Source organism: Fopius arisanus, unplaced genomic scaffold, assembly GCF_000806365.1.
Source record: "Fopius arisanus strain USDA-PBARC FA_bdor unplaced genomic scaffold, ASM80636v1 scaffold00032, whole genome shotgun sequence".
In the NCBI taxonomy this organism is placed as follows: domain Eukaryota; kingdom Metazoa; phylum Arthropoda; class Insecta; order Hymenoptera; family Braconidae; genus Fopius; species Fopius arisanus.
Window position 1 is genome coordinate 186,192 of NW_011887771.1, and position 19,494 is coordinate 205,685.

The following is a 19,494-nucleotide window of genomic DNA, read 5'->3' on the forward strand; positions in this document are numbered from 1 at the left end:
CACAAATAATCAGCAGTCGGAGGCTTTGAAATCAGCTCGTCAAAAATTCCAGTCAGTGGAATCTGAGGCATCGAAGAGCTCAGAGTTATTAAAAGGGAAGCTGGAGGGATACTACTGAAAAGTCGCTGCGTCGGCTAACGACAGATACCCCAGCGTTGCGTGTGGTGCCCTCCCTCTTATGGGGTCGGCTACTACGATGCCGCTGGGGTCACTCAAACCCCCAGAACTGAGCCTCTACTTTGGTCAATCCTCTTTGGCTACTGCTACGAAAATCGCTGTTTTATCTTGTTGTTGCGTCATGGCCGCGCTCTTGGGTCGAACGTGTACAGCGGCAAAAGGGTAATTACTCGTTTATTAAACAACATTTAATTGTCACGTGTATTGTTCCATGTCTTATAACTAATATGGTCCCCTATAATATTTGTAAATTACCAGGCATTGATATTTCCACTGACAAACCGATAAATTTTTTCATCAGTTGATTATAACCTCTATCTGAGTATTTGCATAAATAAAAACAGTACTTTAGAATTGTCTTGATTGATCGATTGATCAATGGGATATTCTTCGAGAAGAAATACCTGAAGTAATTTCAGACACTAATTAGGTGATCTAGGTAATTATATTCATAATCGTCATACATTAACAGTGACGATAAGAACGGAAATAGTTTTTGCTAAAAAATTTACGACATGAGGTTTAACTGGAAATTAACAGACTAATGATTATTTTATTTTTTATCGTTTCAGAAAATCATTCCCTTTGATAAATACTGTAATTCGGATTGACTCAAATAAACTCCAATGGAAGCTTTTGTGTTTGAACGCAATGATAAGCTGTCACTCTTATCACTCAACTCCAAGTCTCAGGAGGAAGAAAACTCGAGCACAACAAGTGAGCATATTCAATATAATTGAAGGAAGCCTACCGATAATAAAATGGAAATATTTTATAGATACTAGAAAAGGATGCGCATATCTCTCGCTTTTGGGGTTTAAGTAGAAGTTATAATTAGAAAGCGAAAATTAAAAGAATAGGCTTCAAATAATTATTTTGACTGAATATTAAATTTTTGTTTATTATATGAATTATGGAATTCTTTGTGTACGTATTTTTTTTTAATTCTAGGAAGCCATAAGTGACTACGTGTACAATCAGAAGCCCTTGGTGAAGCTGCCAGTGTTGAACGTCTGGAAGAGGATGACAGTTAAGGATATGGCAGAGGTGTCAAACCGATCAGTGAAAGATGTTCTAAAGGCAATATCTTACATCGATACGAGTCCCTACGACTCCCAAACGGTGATCGAGGATCCCCAAGTGATCTTTCACGCTGTGAAACGACTGGGTGGAAGGTACAAACTGGTGTCACCTCCTGGTAGTGAAGAGATCAAAGATGACAAGAGCATCGACGCTGTAAGACGTCCCCCAGCTGATCCCTCGGAGCTTATCAAAAGACATCCAGTGGTGACTGTCATGGGACACGTAGACCACGGCAAAACAACACTCCTTGACACCCTGAGGCACACGTCAGTGGTGGACTCTGAATTTGGGGGTATCACTCAGCACATCGGTGCCTTCAACGTCAACCTGGACTCAGGCGAGAGAATAACATTTCTCGATACTCCTGGGCATGCTGCGTTCAGCTCCATGAGGGCGAGAGGAGCTCACGTCACTGACATCGTTGTCCTCGTTGTTGCTGCTGATGACGGGGTCATGGAGCAGACTGTCCAGAGCATCAGAATGGCTCGGGAAGCCGAGGTACCCATCATCGTCGCTGTCAACAAGATCGATAAGCCTGACGCCGATATTGTAGGTAACGTTTTGTTGATTAATTTTTCTCTCGATTGCTCAGAGATTCTTTGGGAAATTTAACATGAAATCGATTCTTTTCTTGAATGTCAATTCTCATCGTCGTAAAAGAGTCTAGCACATATGAGGATTGCTGCAAACTAATCGACTGTGATTACAAGTGGCAATCAAGGTTACATATTCTGCCACATTTTTAATTGATTTGATTGTTGTATGGAAATAATAATTAGTTTTTATGAAAATTAGTGCGAATGGAGTACAGGATTTTGTTTTAATAGTTTTAATTGACGGCTCTGAAAAGGATAACAATCGTTATTGGAATGTAAGCTATAATTAAAGAAATTGAGAGTAAAACTCATTTTTATTCCACACATCTTGGTTTTTAGTTCGTTTTTTTTTAAATTTATTAATAGTATAGTGATTTACTAGTTGGAAGTGTTATGAAGAGATAAAAAGTCGATTTTCACGTTTTATCTCCATTGTTGGGAATTCTCCAAGAACTTATTCTCTATTTTAATGCTTTATCCGTTCATCCGCTGAATCCAGTTTTAACTGAGAAATTCAGGAAATTAATAAATCTTCATTCATGATCTTGCGGTAGGAAAGGACTGAGAGGATGTTGGCTGAGCAAGGAATTCAAGTAGAATCACTGGGTGGAGAAATTCCGTCTGTAAATATTTCTGCCCTCAAGGGAACAAATTTGAAGGAGTTGATAGAGACGATTGCAGCATTGGCTGAGGTGCGTGACCTGAAAGGGGATCCCAAAGGACTGGTCGAGGGGGTGGTCCTCGAGGTTTCAACTCAAGTGGGAAGAGGAAAACTCGCGACTGTTCTCATTCAACGGGGAACACTCAGAAAAGGAGCTGTTCTGGGTGAGTATTTAAGGATGCTCTGCCCCACTCGTAGTCCAATTTAACCAGCTTTTTAATTTTCCGGAAAATTATTTATCGCGTTGACCCGAAAGGATATATCGTTTTTGATTTTCATCAGTTTATCATGTACAATTATCATCATCACCAACTGATAATACAATGAAATACATTTAGGAATAAAATTAAGTCGAACTGAGTCGTTTAAAAAATAACTTGAAGGGGAAGAACTCCAATTGAATATAATTGTATTTATTTTCTTTTTCTTTTTTTAGTGAGTGGAATTGCATGGGCGAAGGTTCGAGCGATGTTTGATCACGGGGGAGCTCCAGTATCAGAAGCAAAACTCTCAGAAGCTGTTCAAATCATTGGATGGAGAGAGTTACCATTCGCTGGGGATGAAATCCTAGAGGTTCAAGATGAACATCGAGCAAGTGTCATCATCAGACATCGGCAGGGACAACAGGCCAAGACGAAAGCCCTCGATGCTCTCGAAATTATTGAAGAGCGGCGAGTGGCTCATGATGAGGTAAAAGTCAATTAAATTCTGCCTAATTACCCTGCAACTTAAAACTTTCCGAATCATTTATCATTTATTAATCCCTTTCTTAAGGGAACAAAAAAAAAGAAATCTGAAGTGTAAACCTGTGATCAAGAGGAATTTCATTTGTATGAATCAATTGATTTTTTTTTCAGATTTGTATCTAGAGATAGTCGACAAAAATTATGATACAGAATACTTTGACATTTTTGCGGTGAATTTTAACGTTTTTCGCACCATTTTGATTTATTGGTAGATGGGGGGCATTTACTCCGAATTCTAGAAACGAAACATTAACATATAAAGTTTAATAATTAAACAACAATTTATAATATTGTATTAGATACAATGTTAAATCGTATTGTTCAGGTTTATAAAGAACAATTAGCAGCACGAAGAGCGTCAGGAAAGAGAACTAAAATAAAAGGCCCCAGGAAGAAGGAGACCGAAGATGACGATGGCATTCCTCGAGTCAACGTGGTAATTAAATCTGATGTTCTTGGTTCTGCTGAAGCTATTCTCGATGCCTTCGAAACATATTCGGATAACAAACGCTGTCACCTCGACGTTATTCATTATGGAATTGGTGCTGTTGCTGAAAGTGACGTGGAACTTGCAGAAGCCTTCGATGGTAATTTGAAAATGACATTTCTTTCCTTTTGATCGTCTTTCAATTATCATATTAAGTAATTTTTTGCAGCAATAGTTTATACTTTTAATGTGGATACACCTAGAAAAATTCAGGATGTTGCAATGAAAATGGGGGTCTCCATTCGTCCACATAAAATTATCTACAAACTTATTGATGATGTCAAGAGTGAAATTGGAAAGAAGCTGGCCCCTGAAATGAAGGAGGAGATACTCGGTAATTTTTTTTGTCGATTAGTAATCTAGATTTTTTATGTCCTATCGCAATTTATTTTCTCGTCTGTTTCAACAAGAAATCATTTAGAGGACCCCTAAATACAGGCGTAATACATTTAAAAGAAAAAATAATCAATATTCAATAGCCTGTGTTCAAGGTTCACCTAGCTGAATGATATCATCTATCAATTATTAATGGATAAATAAAAATAAAATTAAAGAAGAAATCTAATGTAATTGATCAGACTTATTTCTGCTTCTGCAGGAAAAGCAAATGTTCTTGAACAAATCGAAATAAACGAGAAGAGAAAACCAGTTAACGTAGCTGGATGTCGTTGCACTGACGGAATGCTGAAGAAGGGTGAAATGTACAGAATTTTACGTGACAATGAAACAATTTTCGAAGGTAAATTATCAATGGATCATCAATTTTATCGATAAAATTAATGCTCTGATCTTTGAATCGAATAATGAGTAGAAACACACATCAATTGTCAATTGAATCCCTGAAATAATGAATTCTCCAGGTAAACTGGCTTCAATGAGGCACTTGAAGGATGAAAGAGACACAGTGAAATCAGGAATTGAATGCGGTCTGAGGTTCGTGGATCCTAACGTTAAAGTGCAACTTGGTGACACGGTTATTTGCTTCAGGACCTACGAGGTACCCTCAACTGTCCAGTGGGATCCAGGTTTTTAACAACTTCTCTTTTTCTGCTTTATTTCGACATTTCGTACTACCTGAAATTTAAAAAAATGTAAAGGGAAAATTGAAGAAACTTTTTCTTTTAAGTTAAGTACAAATTGATTTATTATTCCACTGAGGACACATGTCATTTCATACATGTGAGTCACGTTTAAGAAAAAAAAGGCCAAGGCAATTTCGTCCTATCAAAATTCAATTACTCATTAATGATAATTATTGTCAACGTGTTTCTATTAAGTGGAAGTATTTCGAAGGGAGTAACTCATGAATGGTAATTTGGAGATGTCGGCTATCTTTTAGCGATAAATTGGTCTATTAAACTGTCTAGCCTTGCAAAAAAGACAATAAAATTAGTAAATGGTGAAACAAAATAAATGGAATTCCAGTTTTGTTAAATGCCGATGGATCTTAACACCTGATTTTTTTGCGAAATTTAATCGGCCACAAAAATGGCCATTAACATTTCCACTTTAATTCAATAGTCTTCAAGATAAATCGATACTCTTCAATGAAAATAAAACTATTTCGTGAAAAATTACATGTGATTTCAAAATTTGAACGAAAATCGATTGCTCATTTTGTACTCCCCCATAAAACTTGACAATTTTTTCACCTCCTCCCACTCCTAATAATGATTTTAAAATCAATTATAATTATATAATTACAATTGACAAAGATCTACCATGAGATGCATAAGTTTTTTTCCCTAAAATTCCGAAAAATCGATCATTAAATCCCCATGACCTGGGGATTAGTCATTTTTTCTCTTCATCAGTGATCACAAAACAAATTCACAAGAATGAATTATCACTTTTTCCTAAAAAAAATCTCTTTACTATTACCATAAGAGCATGGCCGCTGCATGGTCACCCATTATGCCCCCGTAATACTTTGAAAAACTTCATGAAGCATAAGTTTCACGGAAGCGACGCTGGAGATGGTGATATGCTGTGAGAACTCCTCGTTTCTTCTTTTGCAAACGACAAATGGTTGGTTCCTGGGATGGAATTGATATCTGGGTGTCGCATGGCTCGATGATAACGTTATCGTCGGGGTGGATGAAGAATCCTATCGAGTGACGACCTCGGCCGCAATGTTCGGGGACCACAACGCGATGTTTCAGGGAAGGTAACTGCTGCTTGGTCCATCTGGCTAAACTGTCACCAGTGGTTACGAGAATAGCCCCTGGTAAGTGACCCACTCTGCCCCACCTCTCACCATTGGGGGACTGGATCTCCAGACCACCCTCGCAATCCTTGCAATCAGATGGAAATCGTTAATCATGAAATTATTAATGTTGCCTTGTTTAATTCAATATCGAACCGGTAAAAAGATTCAAATAAAAAATAATCAATTGAAAAAGAGAATCGAAAAATCGTTTGTCGTGGTAAAATTTTGCTTTCCCCCGTTGTTTGCTGTACGTACAAAAGCACTTTTTCGAATTTTTAGTAAAGTGTGCGGCAATTACCGCGATAAGTGCCATCTTTACTCTGTGATACTCCCAGAGAATGAGGATGACACACAGAAATTGATAACGAACTCTAGTAAAAAATTTTTACCGTTAAAAAGATTCTCGTTAACGATAGACACCTTATCCTGTCTGATTACACTAACTAACAATCATCGAAACACTTTGGCCTTAATCCTTTAAAATAAACCATTCATTAGAAAAAAAGAGAACTCACAAGGCCTTTGCCTTCTACATTAGGTTTTCAAAACCATTCGAATATTCTTTACGCGCACTTAAAAAAATTAAAAAATTTATATATGTGCATTTGGCGTAGAAAACATTGGCAAGGAATTTATTAGCACCAAATGGTTTGAAAAAACTGATTGTTTATAAATGTTAAATAACATATGATTGATTGATATTAAAGTATGAATGGAATTTAGCATAAAGACGGATTATAGAAATTCATAATATGAAGTGGTAAAATGCAATCGATTGAATTCTTAAGTTTTATTATTACTCAATCAATTGAAGAAACGATTAGCTCTGGGAAAAATATGAAAATGATTTTTTTGTTCGTAATTTACGTAATTTTCGAGGATAGATGAGTATGGGAGAGTAATTAGATTTAATCTAATCCTTGACCTACTGTTATTCGAATTAGTCTAATAGTTTATATTTATTTTTGAATTTTATGAGAAATTCTTCGCTGCTAATAGAATAAATGTCATTGATTAGAAAAATATACCGTAGATCGGGTGGCAGAAACTGTCAAAGAGTTCTTGAAATTTTAGTTAAAAGTGATTTAAATTTTCAATAGTGGACGAAAATTACCAAGAGTCACTGTAATTGGTTCAATTTCCACGACAAAATCATGCTTGACGTACTTGGACATCATGAAGAAAAATAATATCTGAATTACCTGAGCAATCAAGGTGAAAGTGCCACAGTCACATCTAGGCCCATAACGCATAGTTCCTGACTCCGAAAGAGCGGAGGGTGGATAATAAATGATTCTCATGGTAGAATCATTTCCATCCTCCAAAATATGCGAGTGTTTACGCAGGAAAAAGTCTCCAGGCTGTTCCAAGCCGATGGAGAGGGCCTGTGCATTCGATAAAAAAAAAATTTTTTCTGTTCTGTTGGTTTTTTTGTTCTCTTTTTATCTAATTTGATGACATACGGCGAGTAACATTGTCGAGAGTTGTTTCATGTCCTTGGCGAGTTCGTCAACAGTAGCACGAAAATCGGGAACATCGTCATCTGGCATTACGTTATTGTCACCACCGCAGATGATGTATTCGTGCCTCGCCTCCTTTTCAGTCACGTTGTATCTGCATGCGTAAATTATCAGATAAAATTTTTAATGATTCACCAAGCCCGGAAGCGATAAAAAGAAAAAAAATGTTTTTTCGTCTTGCAAAATAAACTTTAAAAAAGAATTGCTTGTCACAAATGTTGGGTCAAACTTCAGAGGAATTGTAACAACAAATTTCTCTTAATTCCCTTTCTTTTCAGTATTATTTACTTTTCAAAAGTTTCCCTAAGATTTGTCACAAGCATTTTCCCTATTTTTTTATGTTATTGAAATTTCTAAAAGAGTAGAATTATACTCGATATAATGAGTAGCTACTGATAATCAATAGTTTTAAGTAATTTTAGTAAGATTTATATTTGTCGCAATTATTCGATTCATGTTTGTCAGGAGTAATTAGTTAATTAACCAGTAGCAATGGTTTTTTAGAGAGTAAATACATGAAGAATATGGAGTTTTTTCTCTGAAGAATTTCCTTCTCACAGAAAATTCGTCTCAGAGAAAACATTCATTGGAAATCGATCATTCAAGAGAGATTAATTAAAAAATTAACAAATTATTTATCAAAATAAATTCTCTTAAAAAAGAGTCACACTGAGGGTTGTGACTCTGTTTCATCTAGTAAATATCTCGGAAATTGCAACAAAGACAAATTAAACTAAAATTCACAGTCCAGATGTGTATTACTCACTGATCAGTTTCAGGTTTTTTATATCCATGACTGCAGGGTGATATAAACTCATACTTCTCGCGTGACTTCTTCGGTAATTCACAAAATCTGTCCAAAGATCTGTACACAGCCTTCATCTTGAAAAAAAAAATCCATCAATAATTCATGAGTAACTAAACGGTTTATAAAAAAAATTAACATTCTTTATTATAACGAAAGGATAAAAGCTGAGCCAAAATTTTCTACAGTTCGTCATCTGCTTTAAATTAAAAATTATTCGATTATTAAAGATTATTAAGGATGTTCTGACCCCGGCTTATACATTTCATCGCTATTTCATACCAATATTATAAAGAAATAGAAATGATAAATATTTGATAATTCTAGAATTAACGCAAGAAAATTATTGCACGATCACAACATTTTGGGAGTCATTAAATAATGATAAAATGCGGAAACGGTATATTGTTTTGCGTCAATCCAATGAGGAATCTGTCAGCAAACACAAGAAACCAGTGATTTTTGCTTAAAGGAAAGAGAACATTCTTAAGGATGACTTTCGAAAAAAGGAAAATAAGTTTGGAAACACAATACACTCGGACCTTGAGAAAAACACAACAGAGCAGCTAATTTTCTTCAATTGTATAATTTTCTCAGAAGATATATCTGGTGTCCAATACCCAACACCTCTGATTACAATTCTACATGCATGAAATCATCGATTAGCCTCGTGTAATCGCAAATTGTATTAATCAGGTTGATCTGACATTGAGCACTCGTTCTATGGAAAACAAAATAGCTGAGAATTCTCTCAATAATGGAAAATTCTGTTATCTGCGCTTAATTCTCATACAATTGCTAAATGCCTGAGGAAATTATCCGAAGAACTGTGTGATTATCAGTTCTTCAGGAAATTCACCGAGAATGAATAGATTTCGCTTGAAATGCAAACACAAACCGTTTGAAAAGCCACACGCTCTATAAATCCATTGTAAATTGTCCAATTATTTAGATAGCTCTACTATCTAGAAGAAATTTTAGTGAAGTGTTCCTCTAAATTCACTCTTTTTGGAGATTGTTAATGAATAATTGTCGAATCATCTGCCAATTAACTTCAGCGATGAGTCATGTCAGTGGAAAATATGAAGAATAACTCAAATGTTTTCCAAGTTTTTCTAAAATTATGTGACGAGGAGCATTAATAATTGAATCAGTACCTTGCAGTCTGGTATTCCATGATTGACGAGCAGTGCAAGTCCTTTTTCCGAGAGGGCCTTCACCAATTTAGCAGCTACTTGCTTTACAACTCCTTTCTGAGGACATCTCTCAGTCCCTGAAAACAAGTAAAAATAATAGTAAAGTAAAGTAAGTAAAGTAAAGTAATTACGGAATAGTTAAAAATCAATTAAACCAACAAAGTCGACAATAAACATAAAAAAATTCAATTTTCAGTATTCGTCGTTCTGTTTGTAATATTTTATATTTTTCTTGAAAGAGATCTATCGCGTTTTTTGTTTCATAAATATAAAATTCACTAATTCCTATTCATTAAAACCAATTGAAATTCAAATCCCAGAACGATTAGATTAATTAGTTCATTAATAAAAGACAATTTCCCGGAATATCTACACTCTAAGTGAAATGACCAAATTTTTGGAAACCTTTTTATCAGAGATATTTTAAAAAAATGAAACTAATAGAAGTTGATATGCTAGCCTTTACCTTGTTAATACTGAATTGATATTTTTGCATTTTCTGAAAACTGGATTAAAGATGTTGCACTCTTTTAGTCAGAATTCCCAGTTTCTTTAAGTTTTTTCCTGACAAATTGTTGATCGGATTGACGTGGAAAAATGAACCGGTTTTGCTTTTATCATTATTTAATGACTCATAAAATGTCATGACGGTGCAATAATTTTCCTGTGTATTTTCCTAAACATTCGAAAAATTCATGAAACTTCCGAACGCACGAACATGACATAATGATGAAATATAAAAACGGTAAGTTTTTTCGGATCAACCCGATAAACAATTTGTCAGAAAATCACAGCCCAAAGCATTAATATCAAAATCATTTTAATTCAATCAGAATATTATGAGAATTGCATTGATAAGTTACACCATATTATTTATTTAATATCTCCTAACTGAAAAGCACCTCGAATCTCATTTTTTGATTTTTCTTTGTGTTTCTTCAAATAAACGAATTCTAATATTCATTCATTCAAACGAATGCTAATAGTTGTCAATGAGCAGCGAACGTTTGAATAAAAAAGCAAACACCCGAAACAGGGATAAATCATCATCGATCTATCCTCAATGCAATACGTCAACATAATTTCAATCCACGAACAAAAGTAATCGATGAGATATTGAGGGAATCGATAGAGACGCAATTGAGATTGAGTGGAAATTCATTGGATTAATCTCTGAATTTTCAATGGTGCAATTCAGTTCTTATGTAGAGTAATGAGATTCAATGGGCCACGTGGTGAATCATTTCCTAAGCTAGTGGATTGGAATTATTTCTATCATTGGTGTCTTAAAGTCCATTCGAACTGATGACTGCAGTCTAAAAATTGCGGTTATAATTAAATTTAATCAGGTTAATACCAAATTTCAAATAAATCTGTGCGCGGATTTTTCGATTGAAGAATTGGGAGTGGATTTGAACAAAATTTCAGATCGATCGATCAAGCATTTATCGAAATACACTAATTTCCTTGAAAATCGTTTTTTTTTTCGAATATCTCAAAAACTACTTGTTTCAAAATGTGACACGTGAGATTCGACGTATTATAATCAATAACTTTTGATAAAATCCATATAATTGGAAAATTCAAGAGGTATTGTAGAGAGCTCATTGTGATCTCGAAAGTGGTCCATGATAGTCCTCGATAGATAAACATAAATTGCGTGTAATGCTACGATAATTGGATAAACATAAATTTTAGAGTGTGACATAACGGTAAAAATGAAAAAACTTTAATAATTCTACAAAAATAATTAAATCAGATACTGATGCTATTTCGGAGATCATAAAGTATTATTTGCAATGGTATATGCACATTACTATTGATTTTTTTTTGGAATACAGAAAAATTCAACCAAAGTGGAAATTTGAGTAAAACATGAAAATCATATTTTTCGGTTCAAATCGCTATACCTCTATGAAAAATTGTGGGAATAACTTATTCACGTATTTTTAAAGCCTATTCGATAACTTTTTCATTGAATACACGGGATATTACGTCAATACTAAAGGAAGAGAGGAATTATCCCAGAAACTGAAGACAACCATTCATCATTTACTTATCATCATTTACTTATGGATATTTTAGAAACTATTTATTTATGGAAAAGCCTTCAGAACATTTTTTGAGAGGAACGTCATGAGTTATCACAGTTGGAATAATTATTCAATGTCTGAGTGATTGTTACGAGATATTTCTACTCCTTTGTGTTGAATTCAGAGATTTTAATCGACTTTGCGACCTCGCTTCGGCGTTTGTAACGATTCATTGTAAAATGCCCATTGATGTTGACTAATTTCCGGTGTCGATAAGATTACAATCGAGAACCATATCGGTTATTCCCCACGCGGAGAGGAATTTTTTTCCGTTAAACATCAATTCACTTCAGAGAAACATTAAGAATTTCCGGATAATTCCGTTAGGTTTCTATTATGAGAATGATATTGTTCTGAGAGAACTCTGTGTGAACTCTCGATAATTACTAAACATTTAAAAAATATGTAATTAATTAATTAAATCAGCAGCAAAAGGGTAAAGATCGACAGGTGCACCTCTCCCTTACTCCAGTTCTCTGGAAATATCTCGTAATCTAAGAGCGACAGCAAGATTTTTATTAGAATCATTTTCTTAGATCATGAAGAGATCCATGAAAAAGCTCCTGATGAAAATTTCGATATATCTTTTAATTCCGAGATATTTTTCGATAACGATAAAGATGCTGTACCTCGCTCCAGACAAAAATACCGGTTTTTCGAGTTTTCTGACAAATTGTTAATCGGATTAAATAGAAAAAATATATAGTTTTTGAATTTTGTCATTATTTCAGGACTCGGAAATTTTCGTAAGTGTGCAATAATTTCCCAGTGTTTGTCCTAAAAGTTTATGAATTTTTGAGAAGCTGTGGAAAAAACACAGGAAAATTATTGTGCGATTACGATATTTTGGGAGCGATCAAATAATTATAAAATGTGAAAAATAAAAAAAAATGGTAATTTTGGCTAGAAGGGAACGACATTGTAAATTATTAACTAAATCCCTTTGTTTTCCTCTGCTGTTTTGCTACCAAAATTAAATAATTAATCAGAATTGTTAATTCCAGAAAGTAAAAAATCTTGGAATTATGAAGAATCTTGAACAATAATCAAATAATGATTGTCATAGCACAAAAGTCATCAGAACTACCGAAAAATAACTCCGTTAGAGAGACTTGATTTTAAAAACAAATATTTTCTTCGAGTAGATGAATATTTATCAAACGTATATTTTTCCTCAGGGTACTAATTAGCATTTATGGAGACGAATATCATACGTTAATTTCTGTTTTTAAAAATTGGTAAACCAAAATAACTGGTTCCACATAGCAACACTGACCTACTCCCAATAACAACTCCCACTCCGTCTACAAAACAAAGAAATTGAGGAGTGAAGTGGTGAAAGTGTTTGAGGTGTATTGCATTATCTCCGTGCTGAGTGATTCCAGAGGAATCAGCGAGGGGACATTTTCTCGTCGAGAATCCTCTTATCTACGAAAATAATATCCATCCTGTATAATTCCAAATTCCTAAAATCTGAACTCTCGGTTTTTTTAGTCAGACTGGTTAAGGAGTTATTGAGATTTTCTCATTTTTCACGTTTTTTTTGGAAATTTTTGGAAAATCGTGGATCAGATTGACTTGTAAAAATATACCGGTTTTTGATTTCATCGTTATTCAATCATTTCTGAATCCTCATATTTCTTCATCTATTTTTCTCAATTTTTGATAAAGTTTTGTCAACTTTCGCAAAAGTTTATTAAGAATGGAGGAAAGGAATAATGTTGATTAAATTTGAATAATAATAACACAAAAAAACGGTAGATTTTTTCACGTCAATTTTATCACACGTTTCTCAAAAATTCGTAAAAAAACTTGACAAACAACTCCTTCAGGTATTTCCACAATCATACTTTCGAAAACTCACAATCTGTCACAAAAATCGAATTTGAGTTTGCTTGTTGTTAGATACATCTATAAATTATTCTAAAAATTGCAAAGACTTTAACAACGCCGTGTTTGAAAGATACATCAATAAATATCGAAATTTCATGTTTCTTCCTTCAAAGTTTAACGTTATATATTTAAAATATGACGTCGTAAAAGTTCTTGAAATTCTGGTAATATTTTTTCAGAATACCCCACAATAAATATTCCAATTATGGTGGCTCTCACGTATTGCAAAATTATTATAAGCAACTGGGGAAGTGCCTCAACCAACACCCGCCAATTCCCGGTAATTTATCAGCTAATTGTTTTCTGGCAATATACTTGAGACAATTAAAGGCGCGAAATCTGTACGGAGAATTCCTGTTGAAATTGTTCTTTCGAACGAATGGGTTTGGCCCGAATAAATTTCATTAACAAAATTAATTTTTTTTTCAGTGTGGAGTATATCTGAAAGAATATCGCCATAGAAATCCCGCTCATGATTATTCCAGCAAATGATTAATTTATTGGAGGAACAGAAACATATTCGTCAAAATGTAAAAAAGGCTTTAATCTGTTTTTTTTTTAATTGATGAGTTGAATTGGGAATTAAATTTCTAGTGCTATTTACGTAAAATTCCTGATTATTTCTAGTGAAAGTTAGAGATTTCTGGTAAAATTTATGGGATTTTAAAAGCAAAAGAATATGATTGTTTTAAATTCTCTTTAACTCACAAAATGCCACTTCAAAGGCCTGACTTCCAAAAACCGTCGAAAATTTCCTTTGACATTTGAGCAATTGAATGTGTGAGGAAGGAAATAAAAAATTCGCAATGTAGACCACTAAAAGGCCAACAAAAAAAGCTTCATGACACTTTCTCCTAGGCAGCCATTCCCAAAATAATCCCTCATGCTCCAAAAAGCAGACTCAACTCCAAAAACTTCATCCATCATTCCCTAAATAGCTTTCTATCTGCGAAAAACAAACAATTTTCGACTACTGGAAATACTTTCTATGATTGTACTTTTTATATTTTTTCTCATCAGTGTTTGAAATATTTTAAAGTATATTAAAATTTCTCAACTAAGTCCTTTATCTCCAGTGGAATGTTTCTTCAATCTTTTCAAACGCTTCCGGAATATGAAATTCATTCACTCTCTCACAAAAATTTCTAACGTTTTTATAAAGTTTGCAAACTTTCTAGAGACATTTGGATATTTCTGCGAATAATAATTATTATTCAAACTTCTACGGCTCTGAAGTCAATTCACATTTTTGAATAATTAAGAAAAATGTAAAATATCCGATAAAAATTCGTAATTTACAGATATAATTTTCAATTTTTCAATCCTCGACATTTTCCCTAAATTGAATTTCGGACTGTTGGTTTTCGGGGATTTCCCCAGGTATAAAATTCACTCTTTCTAAGTTTTATTTTCGCATTTAAGTAAGGATAGTTTAATAAACTTTATAGCCACATTCTTCGGGATTTCCCTTGGTTGTAAAATTTAATAAACTAAAAAACTAAAAAAAACTAAACTTAAATAATAAAATAAAAATAAATAAACTTTTGGATATTTCCAAAATACATCTGGTGACCAGAAAGGGCCAGAAAAAGGAAAAAAGGAAATATTTCAGGGGATGGAAAGTATATTGCCCTCTCCGGGGCAACTCAGTCTAAATTCTAATACCTCTTTAGGCTATTGTAGATATTTATTTTCTAAGTGCCTTCTGTCTGTCAACCCTCAGAGATATTTAAAATTAAAATCATTTCTGAAAGTTAACAAATGTGTTTGCTTATTCAATACCATAATCTAATACGGACCAATGCAAATTAAATTTTTGAATATGTAAAAATCATATTCTTGGGAACATGGAGTTAAAAAATATTTATGGCAAACGTCAATTGACAACTCTGATAATTAAAATTTCATAGAGAATTGAAGTATCATTTTTAAATTAGGCAGAAAAAAACTATGAAATCAATTAAGTTGAAAATTCAATGAAATTTAAATATTTTTTCCAGCGAGAACGTGAATATGCATATTCTGTGCAAAATTATACCGAGTTTCTGATGAATCGAGTATTTCAGAATAAACTTATCCAATTTTTCCTGATTCCTTCTGATTTCCAGGAATAACGCTCTGGACAAAGTTAAAGGCTAATAAATCTACTCATTCCCTATTCGATTTATTTTTAATACTTCTAAATCGAAGAGAACTAGCAAAATTCAGAAAGAAAGCCCCGAAAACAAGCTCAACAAAAATTTCGCTCTCCCTTTTAAATCCAAAGGAAATCTCAAAGATTACGAATTAAATTTCCTTTATTTTTTCCCAAGGACTTTCAATTTTTAACGACAAATGTTCGAAAATTCCAGTGAAAGTGTAACCCAATGAAAACTATCCATATCTGCAGGGAATATTCCATTGAAGAGCTCTTACTGGCAAAACCCTCCATAATCCCCGAAATCCCGAACCGATTTTCCCAGCTTCCATCCCCCATAAATGCAGGTAACAAACTCTAAATTTCTACCTCGAATTTCGGGAATAACTTACTGCCTACATTACAATTAGTAATAAAAAAAAAACGATGGAATCTCTTGTCAAGTTTTGCATGCCATACGTAAAAGTAATTGTTCAATATTATTTTATAAACAGCATCAATAAAGAGTTCACAATAATAACAAGAATTTTCTCTCCAACAGGAGAAGATCCATTGACCTGAGAATTCCCCCCGGAAATCCATAAAAACCATCAATAAAACTCACCCATGTGTGCAAGATCGATGATGGGAATTTCGCACTTGCTTACGAGAGTTTCACAACTCCCCCCATTTCCCTGTGCCTTCACACTCATGATGTCAATTTCCCCAAAATAAACCGTGAAAATTCCCGGAATTCCTCAAGTCCCAAAACCTTCCCCACCCCTAAAATTCTCAGAGTGAATACATGCCAAAGCGTCCCGGCGTCGATGCCCTCTTGCCAGGCCCCTCAACTCTCCTCAGGCCCCAAAAAAATCCCACGTAAAAAAAAAAGATGAAAAAAAAAAAACCCAACGAAATTTTTTCAAATCCCCCTCAAGAAATCCTCATCTCACCACCAAAAATCCCCAACCAAACAGACCGATCCTCCGAAAATGAGCCGACAAATATCATTCCACTCACAATCACCCCTGATTGAAAAACCAATAATTATAATCCCCTCAATATCAATGACAACTCCACGAATTTATCATGCTAGGAGGTTGTGTGATTATCACTGAGACTGCAACTCATTACTGATGACTCGTTACTCGTCGGATCGACACGCGGATTAACTGGTTTTATTATAATTAACGGTAGCCATTGGTAAAAATACGGTATGTGAGATAAGCGTTAACGTGGCTCGAGACTTTACACTTGGGGCACATGTTACGGATTTTAACCGATTGTTTGTTTTATTATTATTTATTGCACGACTTTTTGGTGGGTATTTTAGGGGTTTTTGCGCTGTCGGTGGGAGGACATTTTTGGGGGGATTCGGGTTAATTGTTGAGTGATTTGTTGAATTTTAATTTGGTTTTATTTGGTGAAGGCAGCGTGTGCGTCAACAGGGGACTGGGAGCACTTGGGAACTGCAGCGATCGCCAGGAGACACCGCACACAAGAGAACAGAATCAACAGAATCAACTCACAACGCTCACAACTCAACAGAATGGAATCGAGGGGAACTGGCACTCTGGCAGTGGCAACAACACTGCTTCTACCTTCTACTGCTCATGACTTGGCAACCTTGTCACTATCTAAAATTCATGACTCGTGGAGGGGGAATCGTGAAGATCGTTCCATTGGTGATCGAGCAATCGAATCGGTGAGTCTTTGACCAACCTCTTTTTTTCCTTTTCTTTCCCCTTTTCTTTTCTTTTTTTTTCTTTCTTTTGCTTCCGAATCGAACCTTCGCAATCGATCAATCAATCAATCAATTCTTTTTCATTTTCTCATTTTGTCTGGAGATTATGTAGAATGTTATGAAACGTGAAAAAATAAATGAAAATAAAAAAAATTTCAAAACAAAAACGTGAGAGTACAATTTCAACTACAGGTATATGTGTGTAGGTTTGTCTGTTGGTGTATGCGGTTTTTTCGATTCGAAAAAAAAGCGGCAAAAAGGAGGAAAATTCAAGCGAAAAATTCGGAATTTGGTGGTCGGATCTCGGTCAAGCATTTTTTAAGATACACAGATTTTTCCAAAAACCGTTTTGTTTCGAAAATCTCAAAAATTACTTGTTTAGTTTCTCTCAAAGTAAATTATAAATAAAATAAATTGTCAATTCGTAAACCAAGTGTTTTTCGCTTCCCAACAATTAGTTTAGTTTTTTATATTTACTTATTATATACTATCTATATGCTATATAAATACACTATATAGTTGATGATGAATTGATGTGTCCGTTCACTTTTTTCAATTTTCTCTGTGTATTTAAAAAACGGCGCGAATAGATTGAAAATGTAAAGTCTTAATTTTTTTGAGTAATTAAAAAATAATTTGTAAATAAAATAATTGGGAAATTCAACTTGAATTGATGGAAAATGAATAGGAAATTTTGAAGCTCCGGAAGGAATCGGTGTTTTTTAATTTCATTATTGTTGTACATAATGTATAGATGGTAAATAATTAGTAGCAACTAGTTTGTGACAACAATTTATCGCAGCGAGTTGGTAAAAAAGATATTTCTAAAAACAAATAACTGAACTGTTCTTCATCTCCATTCGTGTTTCAAAAAACTGCTCAAAACTGTTGTTAGTTACATGTATTTATTCCAGTTCACTACCTCACGACAAATCCATTAGTTTATTTACTTCTCCCAATTTGCTCTGTTTGTTTGTATCGTCTGGGTGTAACCAGAATTTAATGGGAATCAATCGGGAGTTTCTGACACAAACCTTTCGAGAAATGATAATACTGCTCCCACTCGTAAAATTTTGTTTTAATCATATTCTAGTTTTACTGGAATTTCAAAGAATTCCGCAATTGAAATTCCAGAACTTTGGGAATATCGATGAAACTATAGTTTTAATTCCGTTATTCAATGAAAATCAAGAGCAATAAAGAAAATTTAGATAAACAAATCCTCAAATCTTCGATTACTTGGAAATCCAGTGTAATTTGGTATTGATTCCTGTTTTCATTGAAAATTTCAGTAATTTTCAAAATTATCATCTTCCTGCCACTGAAAAATTCCAGATTCAACCATTTGACATTAAATAAATTAAATAAAGCTCGTCTGAAAGACATTAATCAGTTGTGGCTAAATTACATAAATAAAATGACAACGTTATATATTAATATTTTGGAATTGTAATGGCGGCCACTTTCTTCCATATCTTTTCAAAAATCGATTACAAATTTCTCGCTTGTTATACCCGCTTCCATAATTTTTCTCGCCGGCGATAAAATCTGTATATTCTAAAATATATCAATCCATTTTTTTTTTTCAAAAGTTTGAATATTTAAACTTGCCGTTACTTTGATCAAAGTACACGCACACGCCGTCATAATTCTCTAATAAGCGGATCGACAACACCTGTTGCTGTGAGTGATTTTCAGAAATTAATTTCTCGTTGGGAGCCCCTGATAGAAGAGTTGAAATCTTCATTAACGTGTAGCTCGGATATAGAATATCTCTATAATATAGAGAAAAATCGGAATAACGTTGAATGGTTCAAGGTTTCGGGTAAACATTCATTTAACATAAAAAATATCTGAAAACTATGGAAAAATCATCAAAGATTGTAAATATAAAGCTCGTAAACCTGTTTTAAGGGGAAAAGAGGATAACCAAATGCCAAAAAAAGAAAGGGTACATCCATACCTACATTTTACAATAAAATAAATATTAAGAAATGATTTATGTTAGTGTGCTGGTTCCTTGACTTGTTCAAGTCAACTAGTTTCATCATGCCAATTAATTCCGAGCATTCCTACAATGTTAATGAATTATTACAAAATAAGAATCTTGATTGCTCCAATGATAAAACTCCCTTTCATAAAACGTCCTCGATATGAGCTGAATTCTC

General features: G+C 34.0%; 2 protein-coding genes across 3 annotated transcripts; one reads left to right on the forward strand and one right to left on the reverse strand.

Moving 5' to 3' along the window:
- Positions 1-6: 6 nt before the first annotated feature.
- mIF2 (mitochondrial translation initiation factor 2) lies at positions 7-5,327 on the forward strand. Its single transcript, XM_011303481.1, has 9 exons — positions 7-339; positions 750-894; positions 1,129-1,809; positions 2,411-2,681; positions 2,954-3,207; positions 3,589-3,850; positions 3,920-4,084; positions 4,349-4,489; positions 4,611-5,327. Exons 1-9 carry the CDS (start codon positions 179-181, stop codon positions 4,781-4,783), a joined length of 2,253 nt encoding a protein of 750 aa, XP_011301783.1. The 5' UTR covers positions 7-178; the 3' UTR covers positions 4,784-5,327.
- Positions 4,739-17,196, reverse strand: LOC105265771 (UPF0676 protein C1494.01). Of its 2 annotated transcripts, XR_892097.1 has the most exons (7): positions 16,208-17,196; positions 9,442-9,557; positions 8,246-8,361; positions 7,423-7,573; positions 7,162-7,344; positions 5,632-6,044; positions 4,739-4,824 (listed from the first exon to the last, which is right to left on the reverse strand). XR_892097.1 is itself a non-coding variant. In XM_011303480.1 (6 exons), the coding sequence occupies exons 1-6, from the start codon at positions 16,293-16,295 to the stop codon at positions 5,691-5,693; spliced, it is 1,008 nt and encodes a 335-aa protein (XP_011301782.1). In that variant the 5' UTR covers positions 16,296-17,195; the 3' UTR covers positions 4,877-5,690. The 2 variants fall into 2 exon arrangements, 1 of the variants encoding a protein (XP_011301782.1); XM_011303480.1 differs by lacking the exon at positions 4,739-4,824 and having other exon boundaries at positions 4,877-6,044; positions 16,208-17,195.
- Between the last annotated feature and the right edge of the window lie 2,298 nt (positions 17,197-19,494).